Source organism: Macaca mulatta, chromosome 2 (assembly GCF_049350105.2).
Source record: "Macaca mulatta isolate MMU2019108-1 chromosome 2, T2T-MMU8v2.0, whole genome shotgun sequence".
NCBI lineage: Eukaryota > Metazoa > Chordata > Mammalia > Primates > Cercopithecidae > Macaca > Macaca mulatta.
Window position 1 is genome coordinate 97296109 of NC_133407.1, and position 25973 is coordinate 97322081.

General features: G+C 43.4%; 1 protein-coding gene across 2 annotated transcripts in view; it reads right to left on the minus strand.

Annotated features, from left to right (window-relative positions):
* The window catches only part of C2H3orf70 (chromosome 2 C3orf70 homolog), a 73177-nt gene extending 58844 nt beyond the window's left edge, over positions 1-14333 (minus strand). The window contains exon 1 of one of the 2 annotated variants that reach the window (XM_077990382.1): positions 14146-14333. In XM_077990382.1, coding sequence (XP_077846508.1) covers positions 14146-14227 — 82 coding nt within the window. In that variant the 5' untranslated portion in view covers positions 14228-14333. 2 annotated transcript variants of the gene reach the window in all.
* Between the last annotated feature and the right edge of the window lie 11640 nt (positions 14334-25973).

Here is a 25973-nt window from a genome sequence, read left to right on the forward strand (position 1 = left end):
AGTACTCATGGGTTTCACACCCTGGGAATACTGTATTTGCAATCCATGTTTGGTTGTAAAACCCCATCATAAGTGGACTCACGCAGTTCAAACCGATGTTGTTCAAGGGTCAACTATAAACTCATTATGCAGTTTTTTGGCATATAAATAAACATGGGGGAAGCCTCTGCTAAGAGGATGAAAAGATAAACTATGGAGAAAATATTTGCAAACCACTAGACAAAAGTCTAGTAGCTGTAATAAAGAACTCTCAAAACTCAGTTTAAAAAATCCAATTAGAAAAGGATAAAAGACATGAACAGACATTTCACTACAGAGGATATATAAATGGCAAATAAGCACATGAACATTAGATATTAGGTGAATGCAAATTAAAACCAAAATGAGTCATCAATACACACCTGTTGTGGCTGCATGTTTGTCCCCTAAAATTCATATGTTGAAATCCTAATCCTCAATGTGAGGGTCTTAGGGAAGAGGGGCCTTTGGGAAGTAATTATAGGTCTTGAGGGTAGAGCCCTCATGAATGGGTTTAGAGCCCTTATAAAAAAGACGCCAGGGCCAGGCAGTGGCTCACGCCTGGAATCTCAGCACTTGGGAAGCCCAGGCGGATGGATCACTTGAGTCCAGGAGTTTGAGACCTGCCTGGCCATCATGGTGAAACCCCATCTCTACAGAAAAAAAAAAAAAAAATACAAAAATTAGCCAGGCATGGTGACCCACACCTATAATCCCAGCTACTTGGAAGGCTGACGCAGGAGAATCGCTTGAACCCAGGAGGCGGCGGCTGCAGTGACCCGAGATCTTGCCACTGCACTCCAGCCTGGGCAACAGAGTGAGACTCCATCTCAAAAAAAAAGAAAGAAAAAGACCCCAGAAAGTGCGGTATCCCTCTTTCCATCAAGTGAGGATATGGTGAGAAATCAGCAATCTAGAACCCAGAAGACAACCCTTGCCAGAACCCAACGATGCTGGCACCCTTATCTCAGTCTTCCAGCATCTAGAACTGCGAGAAATAAACTTCTGTTGTTTATAAGCCACCCAGTCTCTTGTACTTTGTTATAGCAGCCTGGACTCACTAAGACAAAAGCTATCAGAATGCCTAAAACAAAGACAGTGACAATACCAAATGCTGGTGAGCATACGGTGAAGCTAGGCCAGTTATACACTGCTAATGGGAATGTAAAATGGAATAGACTCTCTGGAAAACAGTGTGGCAGTTTCTTTAAAAAAAAAAAAAACAAAAAACGAAAAAACGTAACTACCATACAGCCTAGCAATTGCACTCTTGAACATTTATACCAGAGAAATGAAGACTATGTTCAACTAGAAAATTGTACATAAATGTTTATAGCAGATTTATTTATAATAACTAAACACTGAAAACAACTTAGATGTCCTTCAATAGGTGAAAAGTTAAACTGTGGTACATATATACCATGGAATACTACTCAGCAATAAAAAGGAACAAACCATTGATATATCCAACAACCTGATGGATCTCCAGAGAGTTATGTTGAATTTAAAAAGCCAATCCAAAAGGTTACGTACTCTATGTTTCCACTTATATAACATTCTGAGAATAAAATTATAGAAATGAAGAATAGGTTAGTGAGTATTACGATATATTAGAAACCAGGGTTTTACTGACAAGAGAAGTACAAGTATGCAGTGGGGAAATGCAAAGGATACACACACACAAATTTCCTAAATTTGTCCACTGAAAAGTCCTAAATGCAATAATCTCTTAATAAAGATAAGCAGACTCAAAACCCAGATAATGGTTTCCATACCATTTCTCATGAAAAGGAACTCGGGTTCCTTGGAAAAATTTCTGATCTGGGGCAGGGAAATTATTAGGTAAGCCTGGGACATCTTGTGCCAGAAAACTGGGAAATGCTCAAAAAAAAGTTGAGATATATTAAAAAGACACAGAAGCCGGCTTGCAGGCATTCTCACTGGCCAAATTTAAAGACAATTTGAACATTAAAAAGAATTATAATACTTGATTAAAACATATTGAAAAAAATAATAATCAATTTGGCTGGGCACAGTGGCTCACACCTGTAATCCCAGCACTTGGGGAGGCCAAGGCAGGCATCGCTTGAGCTCACAAGTTTGAGACCAGCCTGGACAACACAGTGAAATTCCCTCTCTACAAAAATAAAATAAGCCAGGCATGGTGGCATGTTTCTGTGGCCCCAGCTACTTGGAGGCTGAGGTGGAAGGACTGCTTGACCCTGGGAAGCAGAGGCTGCAGTGAGGCGAGATCACGCACTGCACTCCAGCCTGGGTGACACAGCGAAACTCTGCTCAAAAACAAAGAATTAATTTGTCTATAGTAACAGGAGAAAGATGGGGTACAGTTAGAGAACCTCTTCCTTATAAAAGACGTCATCAAATGGTAGAAGGAATGACGAAATGTGAACATCACTGTTTTGCAACCACCAATGTAATAAGTGACGTATGCGAGGATCTTCAGCCAATACTCAAATCACTAGGTTAAAGTTTGTTAGGGAACAGACTATTCACCCAGCATCAAAGTATCACCCCACAGATTAAAAACAAAAGGGAAAAAAAGCAAAAGGCATCTTTATAATGGAAAGATGTGGCAGTTACCACCTTAGCCTTGGTAGAACAAGACACATGATACGTTTTCTTTTTTTTTTTTTCTGAGATGGAATCTCGCTCTGGAGTTGCCCAGGCTGGAGTGCAGTGGCCAGATCTCAGCTCACTGCAAGCTCCGCCTGCCGGGTTTACGCCATTCTCCTGCCTCAGCCTCCCGAGCAGCTGGGACTACAGGCGCCCGCCACCCCGCCCGGCTAGTTTTTTATATTTTTTAGTAGAGACGGGGTTTCACCACGTTAGCCAGGATGGTCTCGATCTCCTGACCTCGTGATCCGTCTGTCTCGGCCTCCCAAAGTGCTGGGATTACAGGTTTGAGCCACCGCGCCCGGCCTATGATATGTTTTCTCATGTGATGCTGTGAGAAGGGCACAATATCACCCACGTAATAACGTGACAAAAAGTGTTTAACGTAAATCTAATCACGATGAAACAATTAGGCAAATTCAGAATATAGGGCATTCTACGAACAGTTAACTTGGACTCTTCAAAAAATTCAAGTCATCAAAAAAAAGTGATTGGTTCAGAGTGATTAAAAGAGGCTAAAGTTATCTAACAATGAAATGCGATATATGAATCTTCATTGAACCCTGGATTTTTTAAAGTCATTTTCTTTACAATTAAGAAAACTATGGTAGACTGAATTACTGTTAATTATCTTAGGTGTGAGTATAGTATTATGGTTACATAGAAAAATGTCCTCATTCTTAAGACAGGCAGACTGATATATTTCTCTTTCTTTGGCATACTGATATATTTTCATATGAAGTGTCATGATGTCTGCAACTTTCTTCTAAATGTATTGGGGGAAAAAAGTGAGAGAGGAAGAGAGTGTGTAGTTAGAAAAAGGGAAAGATAAAGTAAATGAGTCCAACAGATAGAATTTTCCATGAAATACCAAATGGTTGTATTCTTAGTGCTTTTATTTCACTAAACATCTATTAAAATGAGATAGAGATATACAGAAGTACATCTGTATTACACCAAAACATCCAGTTTTAAATGGACAAATAAGCACTAGTGAGGTTAAAGAATTTGTCCTACTTGGGAAGGCATTGTACAGATACAGCTGGGGGAGGGAGGTGTTGGTATTATACATTGTTGACACTCCAGATATTACACATTATTGGCAGTATGCTTACAAAATACTTTTAAAATATCAGAAAATTCAAGAATAAGAGAAAAGCAAAGGAAAAATCCTGTGATTGTGAGTAAAATAACTTGCAAAGACTGCAATTAAGTTTACAGGACCAGCATTCTAGCAACCAAGACTCCTCTATTAACTAGCACTCTTGCCATTTTTCAGCACACACTGATGAGACTTCTAAAGCACCAAAGTTGAATATGTTCAGTTTCACTTTAACATAGGATAAGCTTTATAATATTTGAATCTTTTGAAACTTGTTAACCCATGTTTGATATATATGATAGCTCTCTATTATTTGGTATATTTGATTAACCAGAGCTGTCCATTGCTTAACAATGGAGGAAAATAGGATGAAGCTGGGGTGTGAGAAATGGAGCAAAACATAAGATTTCATGATTTTTTAAAAAAGCAATCATCACATAGGAACTATTACTTTCCATAATGAGAGCAATAAAAAATTCTAAGTGTAATATTCACAACATGTATTTTTATTCTTTGTTGTTTTTCAGTGTTTAATTGAACAAATCAGTAGGGACGCAGAGGAGATTCCGGATTAACGAGGACATCTGAGGAAGGGGGAAAACAACTGTGGACTTTGACAATCACAACACCATGCAGCTGATTCTATTATCCCCATATTAACGATGTGAATACTGAAAAACAGGTTAAGTAACTTTCCCAAACCACATAACTATTAAGTAGGCACAGCCCATTCAAACGTGAAGTCTGACTCCAGTGCCTACCATCAGGGCATCTACAATACCTAGTATTTCCACTGCTTTTTGCTTTTTTTGGAGGAGGGGCTGATCCTTTCATTTACTGAATACTTGCACTAAGTACTTTGCTTGCAATATATAGTGTATTTATTTATTTATTTTTGGGACACAGTCTCAATCTGCTGCCCAGGCGGAGTGCAGTGGCGCAATCTCGAATCACTGCAACCTCCACCTCCCAGGGTCAAGCAATTCTTGTGCCTCAGCCTCCCAAGTACCTGGGATTACGTGCATGTACCACCACGCACGGCTAATTTTTGTATTTTCAATAGAGACGAGGTTTTGCCATGTTGGCCAGGCTGGTCTTGAACTCCTGACCTCAGGTGATCCACCTGCCTTGGCCTCCCAAACTGCTGGGATTACAGGCATGAGCCACCGCACCAGGCCACAATACGTCATTTAATCTTCACAACAACTCTGTGAGGTAGGATTTCTTTAAGAGACGGGGGTCTCGCGATGTTGCTCCTGGGCCAAAGCGGTCCCGAGTAACTGGCACTACAGGCACCCACCACCGTGCCTGGATGAAATAGAATTGTCATTCCTATTTTTCAGAAGAGTACACGGAAGCTGCAGGAGGTTCAGTAATCTACCCAGTTACCCTGCAAACAGTAAGACTCAGTTCAAATGCAGATGTTCTTTGTTGGACTATACTCTGCCTTCCACATTCTATGTATATACGATTCCTTATTTTTTTAAGAAAACAAATCCTCTACCAGACAACTTTTGGTTGCCAAAGGCATGTGTTCCTATATTGATTTGGAATTAACAACACAATTTCCCTGGAAACATTCTTTCCTGTAATTAATGAGATCTATAACATGAGAGAACAAATTCGGATGAAGTGAGGATTTTGTAATGTGGGAAATTATAGAAAGGCCCTCAAAAGCCATGTGGTTTAAATCTCTAAGTTCAACAGGCCTGGAAGCCAGTAATAATTAATGGTAGGTATGCAAATCTAAAAATGGCTTGTGCCAGTCAGAGATTAGTTGAGGATATGACATGACTGAAGCTTCATATCATACAAATAATAAAAACTGCCTAGTCTTTTTTGCTTCTTTATATTTTTTAATTTTATTCAAAAACATTATTAAATGTTTTCTAAAGCATGGTTTTATAGAGTTCACAACCTTTCCAAAAATATTCATACTGCATATAATTGCCCTTCTCTTAACATCAGAAAGCATTCTCAACATGCTAGTTCCAAAAGGAATTTAAAACAGCTGAAATCATCCTTACTACACCTTCAGTGGAACCGAGAAACCGACAGCCCTGGTTGCCAGCTGGTCTGTAAGATTTTGATATACATTTGTCACAGGCAGCTGGGGGTACTACACGTGACCTTGGGCAAATTTCCTAATCTTAAAAATGAGGATAGTAACAGTACCTATTTCATAAGACTGTTGTGACCTTTAAATGAGCAAGTACATGCAAAAAGGTTACAAAAAGTTATGTGCCTGTACATAGCCATGATGTATGTTATTTGTTATTGCTGAAGTTTATGTGCATCCATCATTGAAGCACCAGCTACACAGAAAGACACTTATCAGCATTCTCTATCTCTAGAAGAACCTATCAGCTTTCTCTTAACCTGGAAGAACCTATCAGCGTTCTCTATCTCTGGAGGAACCTATCAGCTTTCTCTTAACCTGGAAGAACCTATCAGCGTTCTCTATCTCTGGAGGAACCTATCAGCTTTCTCTTATCTCTGGAAGAACCTATCAGCGTTCTCTATCTCTGGAGGAACCTATCAGCTTTCTCTTATCTCTGGAAGAACCTATCAGCGTTCTCTACCTCTGGAAGCGCTTTGGGGAAACTCACTCAGAACTTCACCTCACACCTCTCCTCTTAAAATCTGTATCCTCTTCCTTCAACCACTAGGCAAGGTTAGAACCCTCATTTTTAGAAAAAAACTTTAGTTGACTTTTCCAACCAAATTACCGTTCCTTATTTTGTGGTGTTGTTGCTAGTTTTCATTCGTCAAACTCCTTAAACACATTTTTTGTAGCTATTGTTATTGATATGAATCAGAAGTCCTTTAGGAAAACCAGATGGCATTTTCCCATTGAAGTCAGAACCTGATTTTGTGAGTTTTCCTAGAGTTGTACAAGTAGGAAAACAGAACAAATAGAATAACACAAAACCACAATGCTAATTTACTGACGAAAAAAGTATATCTGCCCCAAGGTCCTGACAGTTGAACCCTCTAATCAACTCCTCCTCTCCCTACAGGAAATCTATAAATAAGAAGCCAAATGTATAACCAAACATTTGCTGGGACAGCGCAGCCATAAGGACCAGAGATATTAAACTCTCTAGGCAGCACACCACCCTCTCTCAATAGTCTTGAAAAGCACTCCCAAATTCTGCCTCTCCAACTCCCATTTTTCTCTATTTCTATGCTGCCCATCTACCTTTTGCTGTGACAGTCTTCCTTTAGATATGCTAATATCATCTATTAGACTACATCAAGTCCCACTCTTCCTGCTTTCAACCTGAAACAGAATCTTTTAAGATGTCTTCTACAGAAAACTGAGCTTATCTATTATGTGATTTTCTTAAGCCAACTCAGTTTTGCTGGTAGCACCTACGTCATACCACATCCACCCACTCAGCCCCACCTGTCACCTTCTAATCACTTTCTCTTCCTTAACCCTTAACTTGAATGTCATTTCCTATCACATACAGTGACCTCTTTACAGTTCTCATTCTTCTGGATTTAACTACTGCAACTGATACAACTTGCCACCCATTTCTTAAAAACTTTCCCCATCATTGGCTTTAATGGAACTGAGCTCTGTTGGTTCTGCTCACTAATTTTAAATTGCTCTACAGTGCAATGATGGTTAAGAGTCCAGGTGTAGAACCAAACAGACCTAGATCCGAATCCAGGCTCCCCTCCTTACTATGTGCTCATGGAAAAGCTCTAAGCCTTGTTCCTCAACTGTGAAATGGACATAATTACATAATTGGCTATTAAGTGCTCAGCATAATAAGCTTATTCTGGCACAAAGTAATCACTCAGTAAATATTAACAATTATCTCTGTGTCCTAACTCTTAGCTCCTAACACTCTGTTCTCTTTTGCCTTGAGAGCCTCCAACAGCTTTGACTAATGCTTCAATTAAGTATATTCCTGAAGTCACTGTTGCAAGACTAAACCTTTCACCCTCTTCTCCATAATAATGAAAATCACTTTTGTGTATTTTACCAATATCTAATAATTAGCCTGCTGAAAACTAGTTTCATCTTCATACCCTTTCTTAAAACATTAATTTCCCTTGGCTTCTGCAATACCGTATTTTCCAGATTTTTCTTCTCTAGCCATCTCTTCCTAGACTCCTCTGCCAGCTTATCTTCTTGTACCCAGACTCTGATGTCCTAAAAGAAAACACTCTGGTGTTGTAAAGGGAAAGTTTAATGGTTTTCTTTACTTCTCATGCTACAGTCTCTACCATGGTGCTCATGCTTCATCACAGCTACAACTGCAACCTATAAGTAAGTAAATTACTTCCATATTATTTCCGGCCTGGACCTCTCCCCTGAGTTCTACATCCCTATATCTAACTGCCTACTGACAACACCATGTGAGGACAAAGGCAGCTTAAATTCAGCCGATCCAAAACTGGATTCATGACCTTCCTCCAAATCCTAGTTACCCAGTATTTTATTGTTGTTAGTGAATGGCACCTCCATCCACAGCTGCACAAAGCAGAATTCTAGAAGTTAACTGTAATAATCTTCCCCTCCCTTCCCAACCACATTTAATCAACCCTACAGATTTCACCTCAAATATCTGTCAAATACACTGACTTATCTCCACCTCCACCAATCTAATTTCTTATTCTTTCTAAGTATTCTAAGTAGCCACAGAATTCTACTTTACAATACCTACATATGATTTCTTTCCCATCCCTCTTCTCTAGCCAAGCCATGTATTTTTTTCTCTCTTAAAACGCCTCTTGAAAACCTTCACTCGTTAATTCAAGCCAATATCACTCCTTACTGGGAAAAATTAAGTTACACATTCACATTCATGGTTAATTCGGCTTAATAATCTATTTTTGACAGTGATACCAACAGAACACATGATGCTTTCCTCCCAGACAACATCCTCAAAAATGCTGCATTACCCAAATACACTAGTCATTTCCTTTGATAATGCATCGAGCACTGAATCTGTGAATGTATACGTGCTTTATGTCTTTTATGGACATATATATATTTTAAAGCTTTTTCTATTTTATAAGTCTATACATTTCACAAGATTAAAATCAACCACATAAAACTGAACTTCCTTGTTTTGAATCTACCTTTTTCAAGCATCGGGATAATCCTCTCATTTTAGTATTCTCAGATTTGGCAAACAAACTGACAGTTTTCTCACTTCTATCATTTGTGATTTTAAAAGAATTACAAAAATAAATACAGTATGGGCTGGGCGTGGTGGCTCATGCCTGTACTCCCAGCACTTTGGGAAGCTGAGGTGAGCGGATCACCTGAGATCAGGAGTTTGAGACCAGCCTGGCCAATATGGTGAAACCTCGTCTCTACTAAAAATACAAAATTAGCCAGGCATGGTGGTACATGCCTGTAATTCCAGCTACTTGGGAGGCTGAGGCAGGAGAATCGCTTAAACCCAGGAGGTGGAGGTTGCAGTGAGCAGAGATTGCACCACTACACTCCAGCCTGGGCAACAAGAGCGAGACTCTGTCTCAAAAAAAAAAAAAAAAAAAAAAAAAGTGAATACAGTATGATTGTGTCCTTAGACTCTGCATATAAGGTCCATAATGGTCCATATTGGATCCACTATGGTCCAGCTGTATTCATATTTGTATTCTGAGTTTCTAAAATAATGTCTCATAAAGAGAAGGGCTCAATATATGTTCAACAGAATTAAAGGAATTCTGCTTAGGACTGATACTGTAAACTCCATGAATACCAAAAAGGAAAGGAGAACTTTTCAAATATGTTAACTCTGCTTATTTTGGGCTAGAAAAGGTAGAATTAATGCCCAGTATAATTGAGGAGACTGTAACAGAGCACCAGCTGCTTTAAATGAAGTCAAGCTTTTAGTGAATGGGATCACTGAACTGCTGCCAGTGGAGGAAGTGTGGAGAACCGGAGGATTGCCAAAGACTGGAAAAGAACAAATAACTGTAGTCCTGATTTTTTAAAAGACAGAAACAACTGCCAACGACAGTCCAGTATACTTGACGTCAATCCTTTTCTAAATTCAGATTATTTATTTTAAAACAGTTTCTAACCATTTGGAAAAGAAAATGGTGACCATTTGTGGAATCAACCTGAGTTTTACCAGATTAATCTAATTTCTTGTTTTTTTTTTTTTTTTTAAAGAGTGTATGTACAGATAGGTCACAGATCAAAAAGAGGCAGTAAAAACAGTGTGTTGAAAGGATTTTAACAAGGTATTTGACCAGGTTTTCATTACACCCATATACAAGATAAATATAAGATGGATAACAGTGCAACTAGGAGGCTAGGTAATTGTTTGACCAATCATAACTAACAAGTGCTCATTAGTGAATTGCTATCAACCTGAAGGGCGGTTCTACCCACAAGCTTCAGGACTCTATCTCTTGCTTTCTCTTGTTCAACAATGTTATCAATAACTTTAATGAAGATGTACTGTACTACTGTTGGTATGCAGTGTGGGGATGACATGAACCTAGGAGAAACAGCTTATAAATATATTAAGAAAGAGCCAGGATCTAAAAACACACACACACAAAATTAGGCTAACTCTAATGAAATGAAATTCAATAGGAAAAGATATCTAAGGGATCAGTATCTGTGTCCAAATATATATATATATATGTAACTGTGAGATGGGCAAACAGTGGCTTGTCATGTGTTTAAAAAAAAAAAAGCTCAATGGCTTTGATGGTAAGCTTAGTTCAATCTGACAGCAGCAAGCTCAGTATGTGATGAAGATATCAGAAAAGCTAATGTGATGCTAGCTGCAGCAGTAGCAGTATCTCGAACATGGGAGGTAGTGGTCTTGTTCAACTCTAGACTGATCAGACCACAACTGGAATATTGTCTACCTTTCTAGGGGCCACAGTCTTCAAAAGATCAAAACCACCTTGGCACATGTTCAGAAGAGAACAACCAAGATGCTTAGGAGCCTGGATACTATTCCATAAAAGGAAAGGCAGAAGGGACTGGAAATTTATAAATAGGACAAAGCAATGCCTTAAGAGAAAGATGATCACTAGCTTCATTCAGTCATTCAATGAACATTATTGTTAAACCTATTTCAGGAAAGACATTGTGAGAATGGCCAGGGATACAGAGCGAAGACAGTCCATATGCGCAAGAAATTAGTATGTATATTCAGCTACGTATATATGAAGAGTTGAAACAGCCATGATCTAAAAAAGGATTCGATTGTTCTATATGATTTCATAAGGCAGAAATAGGAGCAGAAGAAAGAAGTTAGAAAGTAACTGATTTCAGCTCCATATAAGGAAGAGTATTTTAAGAGTCAAGGCTAATGAAGGGAGAAGCTGTCTATGAAGACTGCCAGGTTCCCATCAGTAACGATGTACTTAGAGAAGACACTGTCAAAATAAGACAGATAGTAACCTGGACTATCTTGAATATTCCTCACATTTTACACAACGATTCTATACTTTCCCACGAAATGAATGAATGTCCAGATTCTACTTGTGCACCTCAGTATCCCAGGTTTCCTAGAGTTGCTACTTCCAACTCGGTACCCTGTCCCACCGTGAAGCAATGCTTTATATTAACAAATGAGAACAGATCTGAGCACAATAGGAATAATGAGAAACAGGAAGAAACTGGCCCACCGGCAAATGGAACACCAAAAATCAATACTGTTCTATGTGCCTAGAATTTGTAAAGAAAATGATCCTCTATCCTTGAATTCATGAATTCGATTTAAAATATCCATTTATGTTCGATTAATGTAAATAAGGATTTGTTATGTACTGCATCCCTGGTTGTCAGCTATTTTTTTTCTCCTCAACAAAGAAAAATTCATTTTAACTTAAGATCACTTGGAAAATGTCCTAAATAAGCACTCCAAAGCCCTCTATTATAAATGTATGTGGAAAGTAACTTTAGAATATATTTCTTAAAAGGAATGATTCATCGGATATAGTCCAAATACTATTAGCTAATCAAATTGTGAAATTCTAATTAAATGGCTACTTAAGTTTAATCTATTTAAAAATCACAGGCAGGAGGATAAACACAAAGACAGGGTTTAGACCATTTGGTTCTGGCTTTTGTAAATTGGTTTAAGATTATTAAGCTTACTTTCGCTCATTTTAGTTTGTAATTTTGTAAGTCTCATTTATTGGCTTTAAATTCTACAACTGGGTATTTAAGGAGCTCGACCTTCCAAACTGTTAATATTAACTTCTTGGGAGCAATCCCTCCCACATTAGCGCTTTTTCTCAATTTGTGTACAATCAAGGGGGAACAATTGGATTTCCAAAGGCTCTTTCTTTTAAATAGCAGCCCAGGAAGACAAAAGTGAGAAAGAAAAAGAGGAGCATCTTTAACCAGCAGCCTTGAAAAAAGGCATCTCCTACGGCTGTCACCAACTCTGCTGGCTCTCTCCCATTTCTCAAAACACTGCCTGGACGCGTTGGTCAAAAAAAGAAAAAGAAAAAAACAGATTCCCGCTTCCCTGGGACAGGGAGCTCCCTTTTGTAGAAGTAGCTAAAGAAAGGAGGCGCCCCACGGGATTTCATCTCGTCGCCAAGGCAGCGCCAACTCGAGCCGTCCGGCGCGAGGAAAGCTCCGGCGGGCCCAGAGCCCAGGGTGGCCCCAGCCTGCGGCAGAGCAACCCCGGCCGAGCCCGGAGCTCCGCGGCCACAGAGTCCAGGCAGCGACCCCGGACGGCCCGGCGGGCGTCCCCCGGACCGCGGCGGAAGGCGGGAAGACGCGACTCGACTTACAGTGACACCATCCTAGGTGACAGCACCAGTGCAGCTTGAAGCACTTGCCATGGCTGTGCGTGGCACAGATGGACAGCCCGTCGCACGGCTGGAAGTCGGGTCTGCGGGCGGCACAACTCCGCGCCAGGGCCTGAGCCTCGTCTAGTTTCTCGCTCTTCCAACCCCGCTCGGGCGCCGGCGACGCCGCCGCACTCATTTCCTCTCCCTCCGCGCGGAGCCGACACCGGGAGCCCGAGAGAAGCGACGTCTGGGCGGGCAGGAAGCCGAGCCGGCTGCGGACGCGGGAGGGCGCGGCACGGTCTGGGAGTCACGCCAGCACGCGGCGGCGGCGGCGGGAGCGCGGCGGTCCCAGGCTCGAGGAGGAGCCGCCCCGGGCGCTGCGACCGGGGCTGGGCCTGCCGCCTCCCTCCCTCCGCCGCGGCGCGCGCCGCGCCCCACGCGCACACGCACGCGGACAGGCGCGCGCCGGTCGGCCCCGCGCGATGTTCTTCAGCTAGCCCGGCCTCCTCACACACACCCTGCCGGGGAGCGCGGCCGTCGGCGTCCCAGCCGATCACAGCAAGGTCCTGCTCACACACTCACTCTTTCCTCGGAGAAAGACGCCGACGGAGGGCCGTGGTGAACACACACTCCTCGGCCGCTTTGTACTCACACGCACGCCGGCCTACATATGCACTTCCCTCCGAGTGACACTGGCCACCGAGAACTGACACACGCTTCCACACGCTCCACGGAGGGCTGCGCACACCCGGCCCACGCCCACCCGAACCTCCAGTGGCCCGGACCCGGCGCATCCCGGAGCGAGGATCTCACACACACAGCCTCTCCCCACGCGCGTCTCACATCTCCCTCGTACACACCTCCCCGTGTCTGGGCATGGAGCCCCTGGGAGGCGCGCACACGCTCGTGCACACGCGCGCCCTCCCCCGCACAGGGCCGGCCTCCCGCCCCAGCGCGGCCACTCAGCGTGTCAGGGGCCAGCACCGCCAATCCCTGCCCGCCTCGCCCCAAACCCCAGGCCTTCCCGCGCCCGCCCCAACCTTCTCCTGGACTGCAGCCCCTCCCCCTTCTCCTCCCACCCCCGCCTCCGTTGAGCGGGAAAGCAACCAAGCTGGGTGCGGTGATGTGTGTGTGTCTGCATATGTGTAATTTGGTGTGCAAGGGATGTGTGTGGCGTGCCTGTCTATGATTTGGAGTATATGTGGTGCGTATGCGTGCGTGGTTGGTGTGTGGTTAGGTGCGTTCATGGTACATGGTGGGTGGTATGCATGATGCAAGTGACTGGTGAGCTGTGTGTATACGTGTGTGAGATGAATGTTATAGCTGAGGTGGGGTGTGGGTGGTGTGTGTGTAGTTGAGTGTATGTGGTGTGCAGAATATGTGTATGTGTGTAGTTGGGCGTGCACGTGCTTGTGCACGTGGTGTGGGGGTGGATGTGCTTAGTAATACAGAGTATTTGGTGTGTGTATGGTATATGTGTGGCAGTGCAGTGCGTGTATCTGGCATGTCGAGTGTGTGCATCGTATATATGGATCAAATCGGGTGTATGTGGTACATAGGGGTGGGTGGGCACACAAACAGGACTCATTTTTGTGGAGGACTCTGCCTTTGTGTGTTAGTGCCTGCCCTGGCCAGCAGGTGTGACTGACCTTGTGGTGGCTGCGGCTTCCTCACACAATCGGCTTGCACTCTTCCCTCCTGGGGACAAGTTGCTCCAAATAGATTTTCCATGCCAGGCTCTGCTGCTGAGAACCGACCCCAGGCTGGATTCAGTGAAGAGGAAACAAACCATTTGTTCCCAGGGTGCACTGCTGGGAATTAGTGTTCCCCTGCAACAAGGCCAGAACCCAGCCTTGAGCACAGGAAAGGAGGGGACACCCCCTTCCTTCTTTGCCAAACGTTTTTCACAGCACAGAAGAATGCTTGTTCAAGGAACAAGGCTTTCAGCACAAACACTGTGGGAACATGTTTATGCCCAGGTCCACTTTCTCCTTTATGCCTTTCCTGCTTTGCACTGACAAGAGACTCATCATGGTTTTGAAATAACCAAATTCATCCTCAAGCGCTGAAAATCCTTGCTGCCATAAGCAATCTTTCATAGTTTTCCCTTTTATTTAACCTTGGCTTGAGAAGGGAAATGTAATTTGCATATATCTGACTCTAGTGAAATCTTCATTTATTAGGGATTGGGGAGAGACTCAATTTGGCAGCAAAAGTATTTTCCAGAAAGGTCTGAATCAAAATCACAAACTGTAGTTCTCCCACTAACCTAATATTGAAACAATTGCAAACATGAGCGTCATCTCATCAGCTTCCACCCCAACTGCTCCCCCAAAATCCTAAAGGAATACATCTCTGGCATAAAATCTATGCACCCCTGCTGTTAACTTCACAGTCTGACCTACCTCAGAATAACATAAGTAAAAGGCAGAGAAATCTTAATCAAAGAAATCCCCAAGCCAACCAACAATTTTTCAAACAAAGAGTACTTTCCATCTGTTTTACCCTATTTGTCTTTCTCCAACCTATAACTCACTCTAATACTGCCCGTATCGTAGAAGGGCTTATGACAGCATCCCCTCTGTATTTCAGTAACGCATGCTTGTATGGGATCCTTCCCCTGACTTTTACCCTAGGGTGAACCATGTGGTAAGATTCCACAATACATGAAATATACCATCTCAGCTAGTAAAAAATGAGCATGAGAAAGAATGCAATATAGCACTTCAGCTAGGAGGCAAGATAAATTATCCAAACACCTTATTTTAGGTTAGCCACATGATTTGAAGTTGAGAAGCCTTTACGTTTTCTGTACCGTGAAACTCATTCCATCCCCTTGCCCTAAAAGATGTTATTGACTTCTACCCTCTGGTGTGGAGCAGGAGGAGGTAATTGCTGTGACCTCTCAAATATATACACACAGCTTTCAGGATGTGTTGTTGGGATATTATTTTTAAATTTTTTATTTTGAAACTTTCCAAAATATACAAACATAGAGAGATGAGGATAACCGCCCCCCATGTACCCATGTACCCATCACCCAGTTTCAACTATTATGAACTCATTTAGAAAACCTTGTTCATCTACAGCGCCACCCACTCAAGGCCCCCAGCCTGTCCACTGGATCATTTTGAAGCAAATCTCAAACATCAAATCGTTTCATCCATAAATATTTTGGTGTATATCTCTAAAGGAAATTTTAAAACCTCTAACCATAATTATTGCATAATAGCATACAATTTGATCATAAATATGAACTTGTCCTGTAGCTACTGACCACTTCTCCAGCTCCCCTTTAAGAATGCTACTCCTGGCCAGGTGCAGTGGCTCATGTCTGTAATCCCAACACTTTGGGAGGCCAAGGCAGGTGGATCACCTGAGGTCAGGAGTTCGAGACCAGCCTGGCCAACATGGTGAAGCCCCATCTCTACTAAAAATACAAAAATTAGCCAGGCATGGTGGCGTGCACCTGTAATCCTGGCTACTCAGGAGGCTGAGGCAGAAGAATCACTTAAGCCTGGAAGGCAGAGGTTGCAGTGAGTCAAGATCTCACTGCTGCACTCCACCCTAGGCCACGGAGTGAGACTCCATCTCAAAAAAAAAAAAAAAGAAAGAAAGAATGCTACTCCCTGCCGGGCACAGTGGTTCATGCCTGTAATCCCAACACTTTGGGAGGCCAAGGCAGGCAGACCACCTGAGGTCAGGATTTCAAGACCAGCCAATATGGCAAAACCCCGTCTCTACTAAAAATACAAAAATTACCCGGGTGTGGTAGTGCACACCTGTAATCCCAGCTACTCAGGAGGCTGAAGCAGGAGAACCACTTGAACCCGGGAGGCAGAGATTTCGGTGAGCTGAGATTGTACCACTTGCACTCCAGCCTGGACGACAGAGCAAAGCTCCATCTCAGAAAAAAAAAAAAAAAAAAAAAAAAAAGAATGCTACTCCCTCTGCCTGGAATTTTCCCCTGTCCCTGGCTCTTACTTCCCTGTCTACCTCTTCAGCTTAAGTGCCACTTTCTCTGACTAGTCCAGACTGAGCTATACACGCTCTCCATTCAGGTCACTTATCCCAATTTTAAACAAATATTAAAGAAGGAATTATTCAATTAATATCTTTCCCTATCTCCCTTCCCCGACACAAACTGTACACTCTTTGAGGCCAGGAATATTTCCGCCTTGTTTTCAATATTTAGCACAGAGAGTAAGTAGTTATGAAAATAGTGAAAATAATTTCATCTCAGGTTCTAAAGGGCTGGAAAAGATTCATCTTTGGTAAATTGTTTGCAAGTGTGTATAAATAATTCATATAATTACTCTTCATATAATGGTACCCTTGGATAGTCGCCTCCGACGCTGACTCTGAGCTTAGCTGTGTGTATTAGTTATCTATTGCGCTGTAACAAATTACTCCCAAATTCAAACAACACACGGTGTCTGTGAGTCAGGAACCCAGATGTAACTTCAGTAGGTCCTCGGCTTCTAAGTCTCTCACAAAGCTGCGATGAAGATATGGGCCAAAGCTTCTTTCTCATCTAAAGGTTCAACCAGGCAAGGGTCTGCTTCCAATCTCACTTACTCACTGTATGTTAGCAAGATTCAGTTCCTTAGGGAACTGTTGTTTTTCACTGGTTGTTTGGATCTCCATGGACCTCTCCATAGGACAGTTCATGCATAGCAACTTGCTTTATCGGAACAAGTATGTCTTTAAAAGAGTCAGAGAGAGCACCCCAATCCTTTATAACTTACTCTCAGGAGTGATATTCCATCAATTTTGTCATATTCTACTCATTAGAAGCAAGTTGCTAGGTCCAGCTCCATGCAAGAGGAGATGATATGAAGGCAGAAATGCCAGAAGGCAGGAATCACTGAGAGCCATTTCAGAAGCTGCCTGCTATACCATGTGACTTGCTTTAGCCAATGAAAGAATAAAGATGGTAAAGATTTGCAAAGAGCATTCTCATTGGTATTTGCCCTTTCCTTCTGTGTTGGAACCCTGAGACCACCATGTGTAGAAGTCTGAGCAAGCCTGCTGAAGGATAAAATGCTTTGTGAAAGAGAATGAGGTGCTCCAGTTGGCGAGCAGCCAATCCCAGCCAATGGTCTGTCAACCACTAGAACTATGAATGGGGCTATGGCAGATCATGTAGACCTACCAGCTGGTCACAGAAGCATGAGAGTCCAGCAGAGATCTGCTGAGCCAGTCCAGACCAGGACAACCACCATGATCACCCACACAATCGCAAGCTCCATAAAGTGGCCATTATTTTAGGCTGCTAGGTTCTGGGTGGTTTCTTACACAGCAAAAGCTAACTGATACATCCACCATTCCTTTCATATTGTAGACAAAATAATTGAGGATTCAAGAGGCTAAGCGACTCCATGTCATGGTGCAGCAGGCATGGTAGGAAAATGGCATCAGAACAATACAAATAGTTCAAGTCTAAGCTCCATCATTTTGTGGCTGGGAGACCTTGGTAAATCCCTTATGCCTTCTGGGCTTCAGTTTCTCTATCAACAAAAAAGAGCCCAGAACTTTCTCTAGCACATCTTTTAATGTTCAAAGTTAAGACTTGTCCACTTGACTATAGAGCTGGGATTAGAATTATTTTGGTTCAGCTGTCATTTGTGAATACTCAAATATTCCCCCACTATTCTATTGCATCTATTGGTCTAACGCTAATATGAGTTATATATGCGCACACCAACCATTTGGAACACTTTGATAAATCGAGTCATTACAATTCAGTTACTTTTTGGTTGCTTGATTGAACTAAGCAACTAATTCCAACATGGTTATAAATAACCTGCTAGTAATTGGTCAATTTGTCATGTTAAAGCAATTAGAATGATGAAGTGGATGGAGAAGCTTCCAGATGAGGTGAAAGTAAATTAGGAGTCTTCTGTTGGGAGGGAGGATGCCTCTTCAGTGTTGCTGCCGGCAGAATTCAGACCTTCATCATCCCCTCAAAGGAAAAGAAAAGAGCAGCAGCTTTGGAATCAGACAGAGTAGAATCAAAGCTCAGGTTGACCACTTCCTAGCTGGGTGATTTGGGGCAAGTTATTTAGCCTTATCTCTTAAATGAGAATTGTAATTCCTACCTCATACACTTGCTGTGAACATTAAATACAATAACATATTTGAAGAGCCAAATCCTATGTCTAGCACATTGCAGATGCTCAGTAAAAATGAGTCCATCTTTTCCCAGCACCTTCAAATGCCTCCATGTCCACAGACTCTCCTAGCTCCAATCCTTCCTTCATGAGGCTGAGAAGAGATCTCCCTAAAACATAAGTCTGATCACATTATATCATACCTGGGCTTAAAATCCTTTGATGCTTCTCATTGCCTACTTGAAAAAATGAAGGTCCTTCATAGGATACACAAAGCCCTCCCAACTTCCCCACATCTTCTTCCGTATGCCTCCGTATCTGGAAACTCCCTGGATTATTGTCTTGTTTCTAGATATGTAATATCCTCTCCTGCCTGCCTCGGTGCCTTCTCTCATCCTATTCTCTTTGCCTTGAGTTTCCCGGCCACCCCCTTTTACACATGTGGAATCCTGCCTTTCCTGCAAGTTCTAGCTCAAATGGTTCTTGAAACCTTTTCTTTTTTTTTTTTTTTTTGAGACGGAGTCTGGCTCTGTCGCCCGGGCTGGAGTGCAGTGGCCGGATCTCAGCTCACTGCAAGCTCCGCCTCCCGGGTTTATGCCATTCTCCTGCCTCAGCCTCCCGAGTAGCTGGGACTACAGGCGCCCGCCGCCTCGCCCGGCTAGTTTTTTGTATTTTTTTAGTAGAGACGGGGTTTCACCGTGTTCGCCAGGATGGTCTCGATCTCCTGACCTCGTGATCCGCCCGTCTCGGCCTCCCAAAGTGCTGGGATTACAGGCTTGAGCCACCGCGCCCGGCCTTGAAACCTTTTCTTAATTCACTTTCTCCTCCATACTCCAGAACTCTGCACCTAACCACTTGGTGCCTCAAGTAGCGAGGCAAGGGTGCACAGAAGATACTCAACAACTAGTTTTAAATGGATGTATTGGAAGATTTGTGTCTGAAAATTCACAAATAGGATGGAATTTGTATTTCAAATTCCTATTTTGCAAACCTTAGACCCCAAGCACTAGGAGATTCCTTTGAAATCTTTGAAATTAAAAAGAAGCCTAACTTGAACAACTGGCTTGTAATCTTACTGAATATCTTAGCTCTGTAGGTGACCCAGGCTGAAATCACCACAAATTCAAAGCGGTATTTTATTTATTTTTTTATTCATTTAATTTTTTGAGACGGAGTCTCACTCTGTTGCCCAGGCTGGAGTGCAGTGGCACAATCTCAGCTCACTGCAAACTGTGCCTCCTGGGTTCAAGTGATTCTCCTGCCTCAGCCTCCTGAGTAGCTGGGATTACAGGCACCCGCCACCATGTCTGCCTAATTTTTGTGTTTTCAGTAGAGATGGGGTTTCTCCATTTTGACCAGGTTAGTCTCGAACTCTTGACCTTGTGCTCTGCCCACCTTGGCCTCCCAAAGTGCTGGGATTACAGGCATGAGCCACCACACCTGACCAAAGCAGTATTTTATAAATTGCATGAATAACAGACCCGTAATAGAGAAATATTCATGGTTCCCCCTCTAACCTTTTGATATTGCATCACGAAGGCCAGCTTTCCCACAAAACATACCATTATGCCACCATCAAAGGCAAAATAGAAAGCCATACAACGCTGAGCCAGTCCAAAATTGCATTTCTTGTATTTTTTAAGTGGTGGATTGTGGATCACCTTAATATGATTTTTAAAATTTGCCATTATCTCCCTCAGCTGCTCTTTGAAAGGAACACAGCAGTTTTGTACCAGTTTGTTTTATCAACCAGAGAAGTATTTTTATCTATGAAAATGTTTAGTGGAAAAACAAACCTCCAGAGTAGGTTTTGAACATGGAAGGGGAAGGCAAAAAGGCCAGTCTTTAACCTCCTAACGATCTGGCCCCTGGTGGGCCTCGGTAAACACCCTCAGTGTTCATGCTCATCGGGAACAGTAAGCAGAGAGCTTCTCTTGAGTGATGCGATGTGACACTAATAGGTGTAGGATCAGGTCGATTTTGTGCTCCACACTACACAACCCGTTTTTTATACTTCCACAGTCCGCACCTACTTCGGGAAGCAATGGATCTCTCATCATTTTGAAACAAGAACACTCTTGCTTCTTTTAATGGTAGGATAACACACACGTTCTACCATTTTCATTTTTAAAAAAATCTTTTCTCTTGATGATTAGCAATTAAAATAGTTCAGCTTTATCTCATTTCAGGAAGCAGCTAGAGGCTAAAATGACAGTGGAGAGCAATCTGGAGTACAATGACTGACTCATGGATTATAAATGAGGCAGCTGAGCTTCCATGTGCAAACCGTGAAGATGCGAGGCTGCGGTCAGCCCTCCAAGCACACCCAGGGCCCCATGCACTCAGAGAGCATCTTGCTCACAATGCTGGGCTCATTCATCCACTCCACAAATAGCTAGTGAGTGTCTTCTGTGTGCCAGGCGCTGGGTTGGATGCCAGAGAAAATTTCGAGGGAAGACATAAACCAACCATAGGAATATAAAAGGTAACTGCTTTGATTAAGGGGTTTAAACAAAGCACTGTAGGAGAATGAGGGAGAAACATGTCTGCCTGGAGCCATCTAAAAACATTTCCTAGGAAGGATGCGTCGGCACTGGTGACGCAGACAAGCTGGGGTGGGGTACAATGAAAGAAAGGCAAGAAAGGCAAAGGCTGCTCCGTGGATCTGTCTTGCCTGAAAGTCATGTGGGACCAGTCAAACAAGAGGCAGAACTGTTTGATCTGCAGGGGCCAGATCATGGAAAGCCTGGTAAAGTTTAGACTGAGTCCTCTAAACCCATAGTTTTTGTATATCTTTCAGCTGGGCGCACTTTGTTCAATTAAAAAACTCATCAGAAAACATAAATGAAACATCTGTAAAGTCCAGCTGCTCCAGCTGAGGCTGTTGCATGTTGCTGGGGTAAGGCTGGAACCCCGTTTGTTTGTAACCGCACAACACCAGAGCAAAACCACTGCTCCAGGAGGTGGGAAGTTGCGATGGACAACCTCTAAGATGGCTCCCACGATTTCCTCGTGTTAATTCTCTCCCCTGGAGTATAGACTGGACTTAACAATCCTAAAAGTAGTGATGGGAGTTGTTTCCAAAATTAATTGACAAGGAAAGTCACTTCTTTCGTGTTGGTCTCTCTCAGGGACTTCACTCTAGGGGAAGCCAAGTGCCATGTTGTGGGTGGCCCTAGGGAAAGGCCCACATGGTAAGGCCCTGACATCTCTGGTCAACAGCCAGTGAGGACCCAAGCCCTGACAACAACCATGTGAGTGAGCTTGGAAGCAAATCCCTCCAGTAGAGCCTGAGATGAAACCACAGTCCTGGCCAACACCTTGATTGCGGTCTTGTAAGAGACCCGGCCAGCACAGCTGCACCTGTATTCCTGACACACAGAAATTGTAAGATCAGATCATAAATACTTCTTGTTTTAACTTGTTAAGCTATGGAGCAATTCGTTCTGCCACAATAAATAACGAATACAGGACCCACTGAGGAATGCTGAGCACAGAGCGAAGGGATCAAATGTGCATTTTAAATGCTGACTCAGGAAAGACCCAGGAGAATAAATTGAATAGAACAAGACCAGAGATAAGGCAACTACTAGTCCAAGAGGGAGGCGAAGAGGGCTGAATGGTGGGGGTAGGAAGGAGGGGAGAAGAATGGTAGACATCCTGGGAAGGTAAAATCAATAAGGCTTGGGATTGTTTCCGGGGAGGGGAGGAGTTTCAAGGACAATGCCAGTCATTACCTAGGGAACAAGGATGGAGGAACATATTTGGAGGGAAAGAAAAAAATGTTCAGTTTGGGATGTGTGGCGATCATAGTGGCTGCGAGTCACTCATATGAAGCATGCAAGTATGCAAATAGTCAATACGCAGTTCAAAGCAGTCTGAAAGAGGAGGCTGCGTTAGAAGTTGCCCTTATACATTCAGGGCGCTTCACTCACAGAGGCTGCAAACTCCAATGCCTCTGTGCCAAGAAAATAACATAAAGGAGTGAAGAGTCCTGGGTATAAGTCCTGGGTATAAGTCCTGGGTGAAGAGTCCTGTTTTGGGAGTAGTAGGGACTGTGTTGAATTGCAGAGTGCCTGCCTTCCTTAGAGGCACCAAAGCCAAACATGTTTGAAACTCTGTGCTGTGTGCGATGCTGAATTCAGTTTCAAAAGAAGCTGGCTTGAGTGGCACTCCTTAGGGAAGTGTCACAGCAGAATGAAAAGGACGAGAGTTTTGGAGTCAAGACAGCACTGAGTTCTAATCTTGCCTCTGCCACGTGCTAGCTGGTATCCCTGGACGAGTTAATTATGCCGTCTGAGCCAGCGTTTCTTTAGCTGTGTAAGAGACTAATAATACTAGCTTTAGGAAAGTTGTTGTGATTAAATGAGATAGTGCTTGTGAAGTACCAAGTACAGTCCTGGCACCAAAGAGGTGCTTGAGAAGTGGTAGCTGACATTCTGATAGTAATGTAATAATGGCCATCATCTCCACTGAAGGAGGCGGGACTCCAGCACACAGCGAATGTCCTTGCCATTCTATTCAGAGAGAAGAGTCATCCTGGAACAGCCGTGCTGGAACTCTCAGAACTCAGTGTCGGTGAGGGGTGTGTGGATCTGTCTTTTGGTTGTGGTACTTCAAGTGATGAAAAGTTTAATGTCAGGAGGCACATGGTGTGATAGAAGACTCCAAGAACAGAAGTCACAGTACATCCAGGACTCCAGGAAGTGGGGCTGGATCCAAGGCAGCCTGAACTGGCAGCAGCAGAAGTTAATGCGGCTTCACTGGTGTGCTCCAGAATATGTGATTTTGCTGTTACCCACGGGTAAGTGTTCCACATCACCAACACCTCTATTCTTCCTATTTTGTCTGCCTTGTAGCTTCTATTTACACATAGTATCAGTCTGTTTCCTTCTACTTTGACTTCATCTAATCCCAACTCCATCTTATTCTTTTCCACTGTAAATCCTTTCCAATTCAGCTCTTGCTATGACCTGCATTTTCCTCTTCCCTCCTAGATTAAATGTCCGAGAGTTAGAATTTGTTTCAACCCCTATCTTAGCAGTCATCCGCAGCTGAAAGAAGAGATGGCACGTCATGTGGTGTCAGTAAAGGCCACCTAAACTGCTCCTTTAGCATGAGCTATGAGAGGATAATTTCCCATAGAAGGGACTGTGGGCAAGGAGGCCCCATGATTGACATGCCTCGGATAGTGCATATGTGTGTGTCCAGTGGAGACTAGGAGGCTGGGAGTGGTAGGGCACATCAGAAATATGATACTGTTAGATCGGGCACAGTGGCTTACACCTGTAATCCCAGCACTTTGGGAGGCTGAGGCAGGTGGATCATCTGAGGTTGGGAGTTCAAGACCAGCCTGACCAACATGGAGAAATCCATCTCTACTAAAAATACAAAATTAGCCAGGCGTGGTGGCACATGCCTGTAATCCCAGCTACTCAGGAGGCTGAGCCAGGAGAATAGCTTGAACCCGGGAGGCAGAGGTTGTGGTGAGCCGAGATCACACCATTGCACTCTAGCCTGGGCAACAAGAGCGAAACTCCATCTCAAAAAAGAAAAGAAAAGAAAAGAAATATCATATTCTTATTTATTTATTTATTTATTTATTTATTTATTTATTTATATTGAGATGGAGTCTTTCTCTGTTACTCAGGCTGGAATGTAGTGGCGCAGTCTCGGCTCACTGCAACCTCTTCCTCCTGGGTTCAAGCGACTCTCCTGCCTCAGCCTTCTGAGTAGCTAGGATTACAGGCGTGCCTGGCTAATTTTTTTGTAATTTTAGTAGAGACGGGGTTTTACTATATTGGCCAGGCTGATCTTGAACTCCTGACCTCAGGTGATCCACCCACCTCGGCCTCCCAAAATGCTGGGACTACAGGTGTGAGCCACAGCACCTGGCCTTATTTTAAACGTCAGTATGAAATTGTTGCAGGAAGATGACATGTAACCAGTACAAAACCAGAAGCTTCCTCCAAAAGTCCCTCTCCCTTTTCCTGACATTCAGGTACAAAGAACCATCAAAGCAATTAGCTTCAACGGTAATGTCAATGATGTCAGTGGTGCTAGGTTCTTTATATAGCTATCTGGAAAACGAACCCCTTTCCTGTCCTGGCTTCAAAACCCAAGGATAAGGCTTGCTCTCTTTCTCTGCTACTCACACCTACTCGGCCTGGGTGTATACCTGTGTAGGATTTGGGTGCACTGTTGTTACCCTAGTTCAGAACAAAGCTAGTTCACCTGGGGTGAAATGAGGGTGGAGCCAAGGCTTCTTCTCCCTCCCTTGCAGCTGGCTTCCCCCAGGGAGCTGCTGTCGGGAGAGTTTTATCTCCGCTTCCTGGAGGGAGAGAGCAGAGCCCCAGTAACAGCTGTTGTGATTTCCAGAAGGCACAGGGCTGGGGACTCCCCGCCCTCCTCACATCACCCGTGGGTATCCAAATGCGTATGTTCCTTCCTGAAGCTGAAGGTGTAAATAGCTGTGAAACTGACAGAGAGACTTGTGGATTCATAGAGTAACATGACTGGTTAAGTAAAATGTCCCTTTTATTATTCAGGAAAGTGGAATTACAGAAAGGTGATAGGGTTACCTGCTCAAGGTCATAAAACCACTCATCCCACCATCTATTCATGGTGGAGAATGAAAGAGTCCATATTTAGTGATTCCGAAGCCACACTGCTCTGCTTGCTCCCTTAGTGGTATGAAGGGAAATTGGCTGATGCTTGTACACATTTTAAATCTTGATGACTGCTTTTCACTCCCTGCCCATTGTTGGTCATGAGGGTGATATTTTGAGGCTATGCTGTTATAGGCAAGGATCCAGCAACACCCTAGCCCTGCTTGCCACACCGCTCTCCCCTTCCCATTAATCCCCCCCAGGAAGCTAAGCATAATAAATGATTGTAGACTGTGAAACAGGTACTTTTTCTTTCTTTTTTTTTTTGAGACAGAGTCTCACTCTGTCACCCAGGCTGGAGTGAAGTGGCACAGTCTTGGCTCATTGCAACCTCTGCCTCCCGGGTTCAAGTGATTCTCCTGCCTCAATCTCCCAAGTAGCTGGAATTACAGGCATGCACCACCACGCCCAGCTATTTTTTTTTTTTTTTTTTTTTGTATTTTTAGTAGAGACAGGGTCTCACCATGTTGAGAACTCCTGACTTCGGTCATCTGCCTGCCTTGATCTCGAAAAGTGCTGGGATTACAGGCATGAGCCACCACGCCTGGACGAAACAGGTACTTCTTTATGAAGACGATCCGAGCACCCATACACCAATGTAGAGCTCTCTGGTGAGAGAGGTAGGGGCCTCCTACCTCTCGGGATCTTCCTGCTGTCTGACCATATGCAAAGAGGAGGAAGTCTAAGAAACAGGGG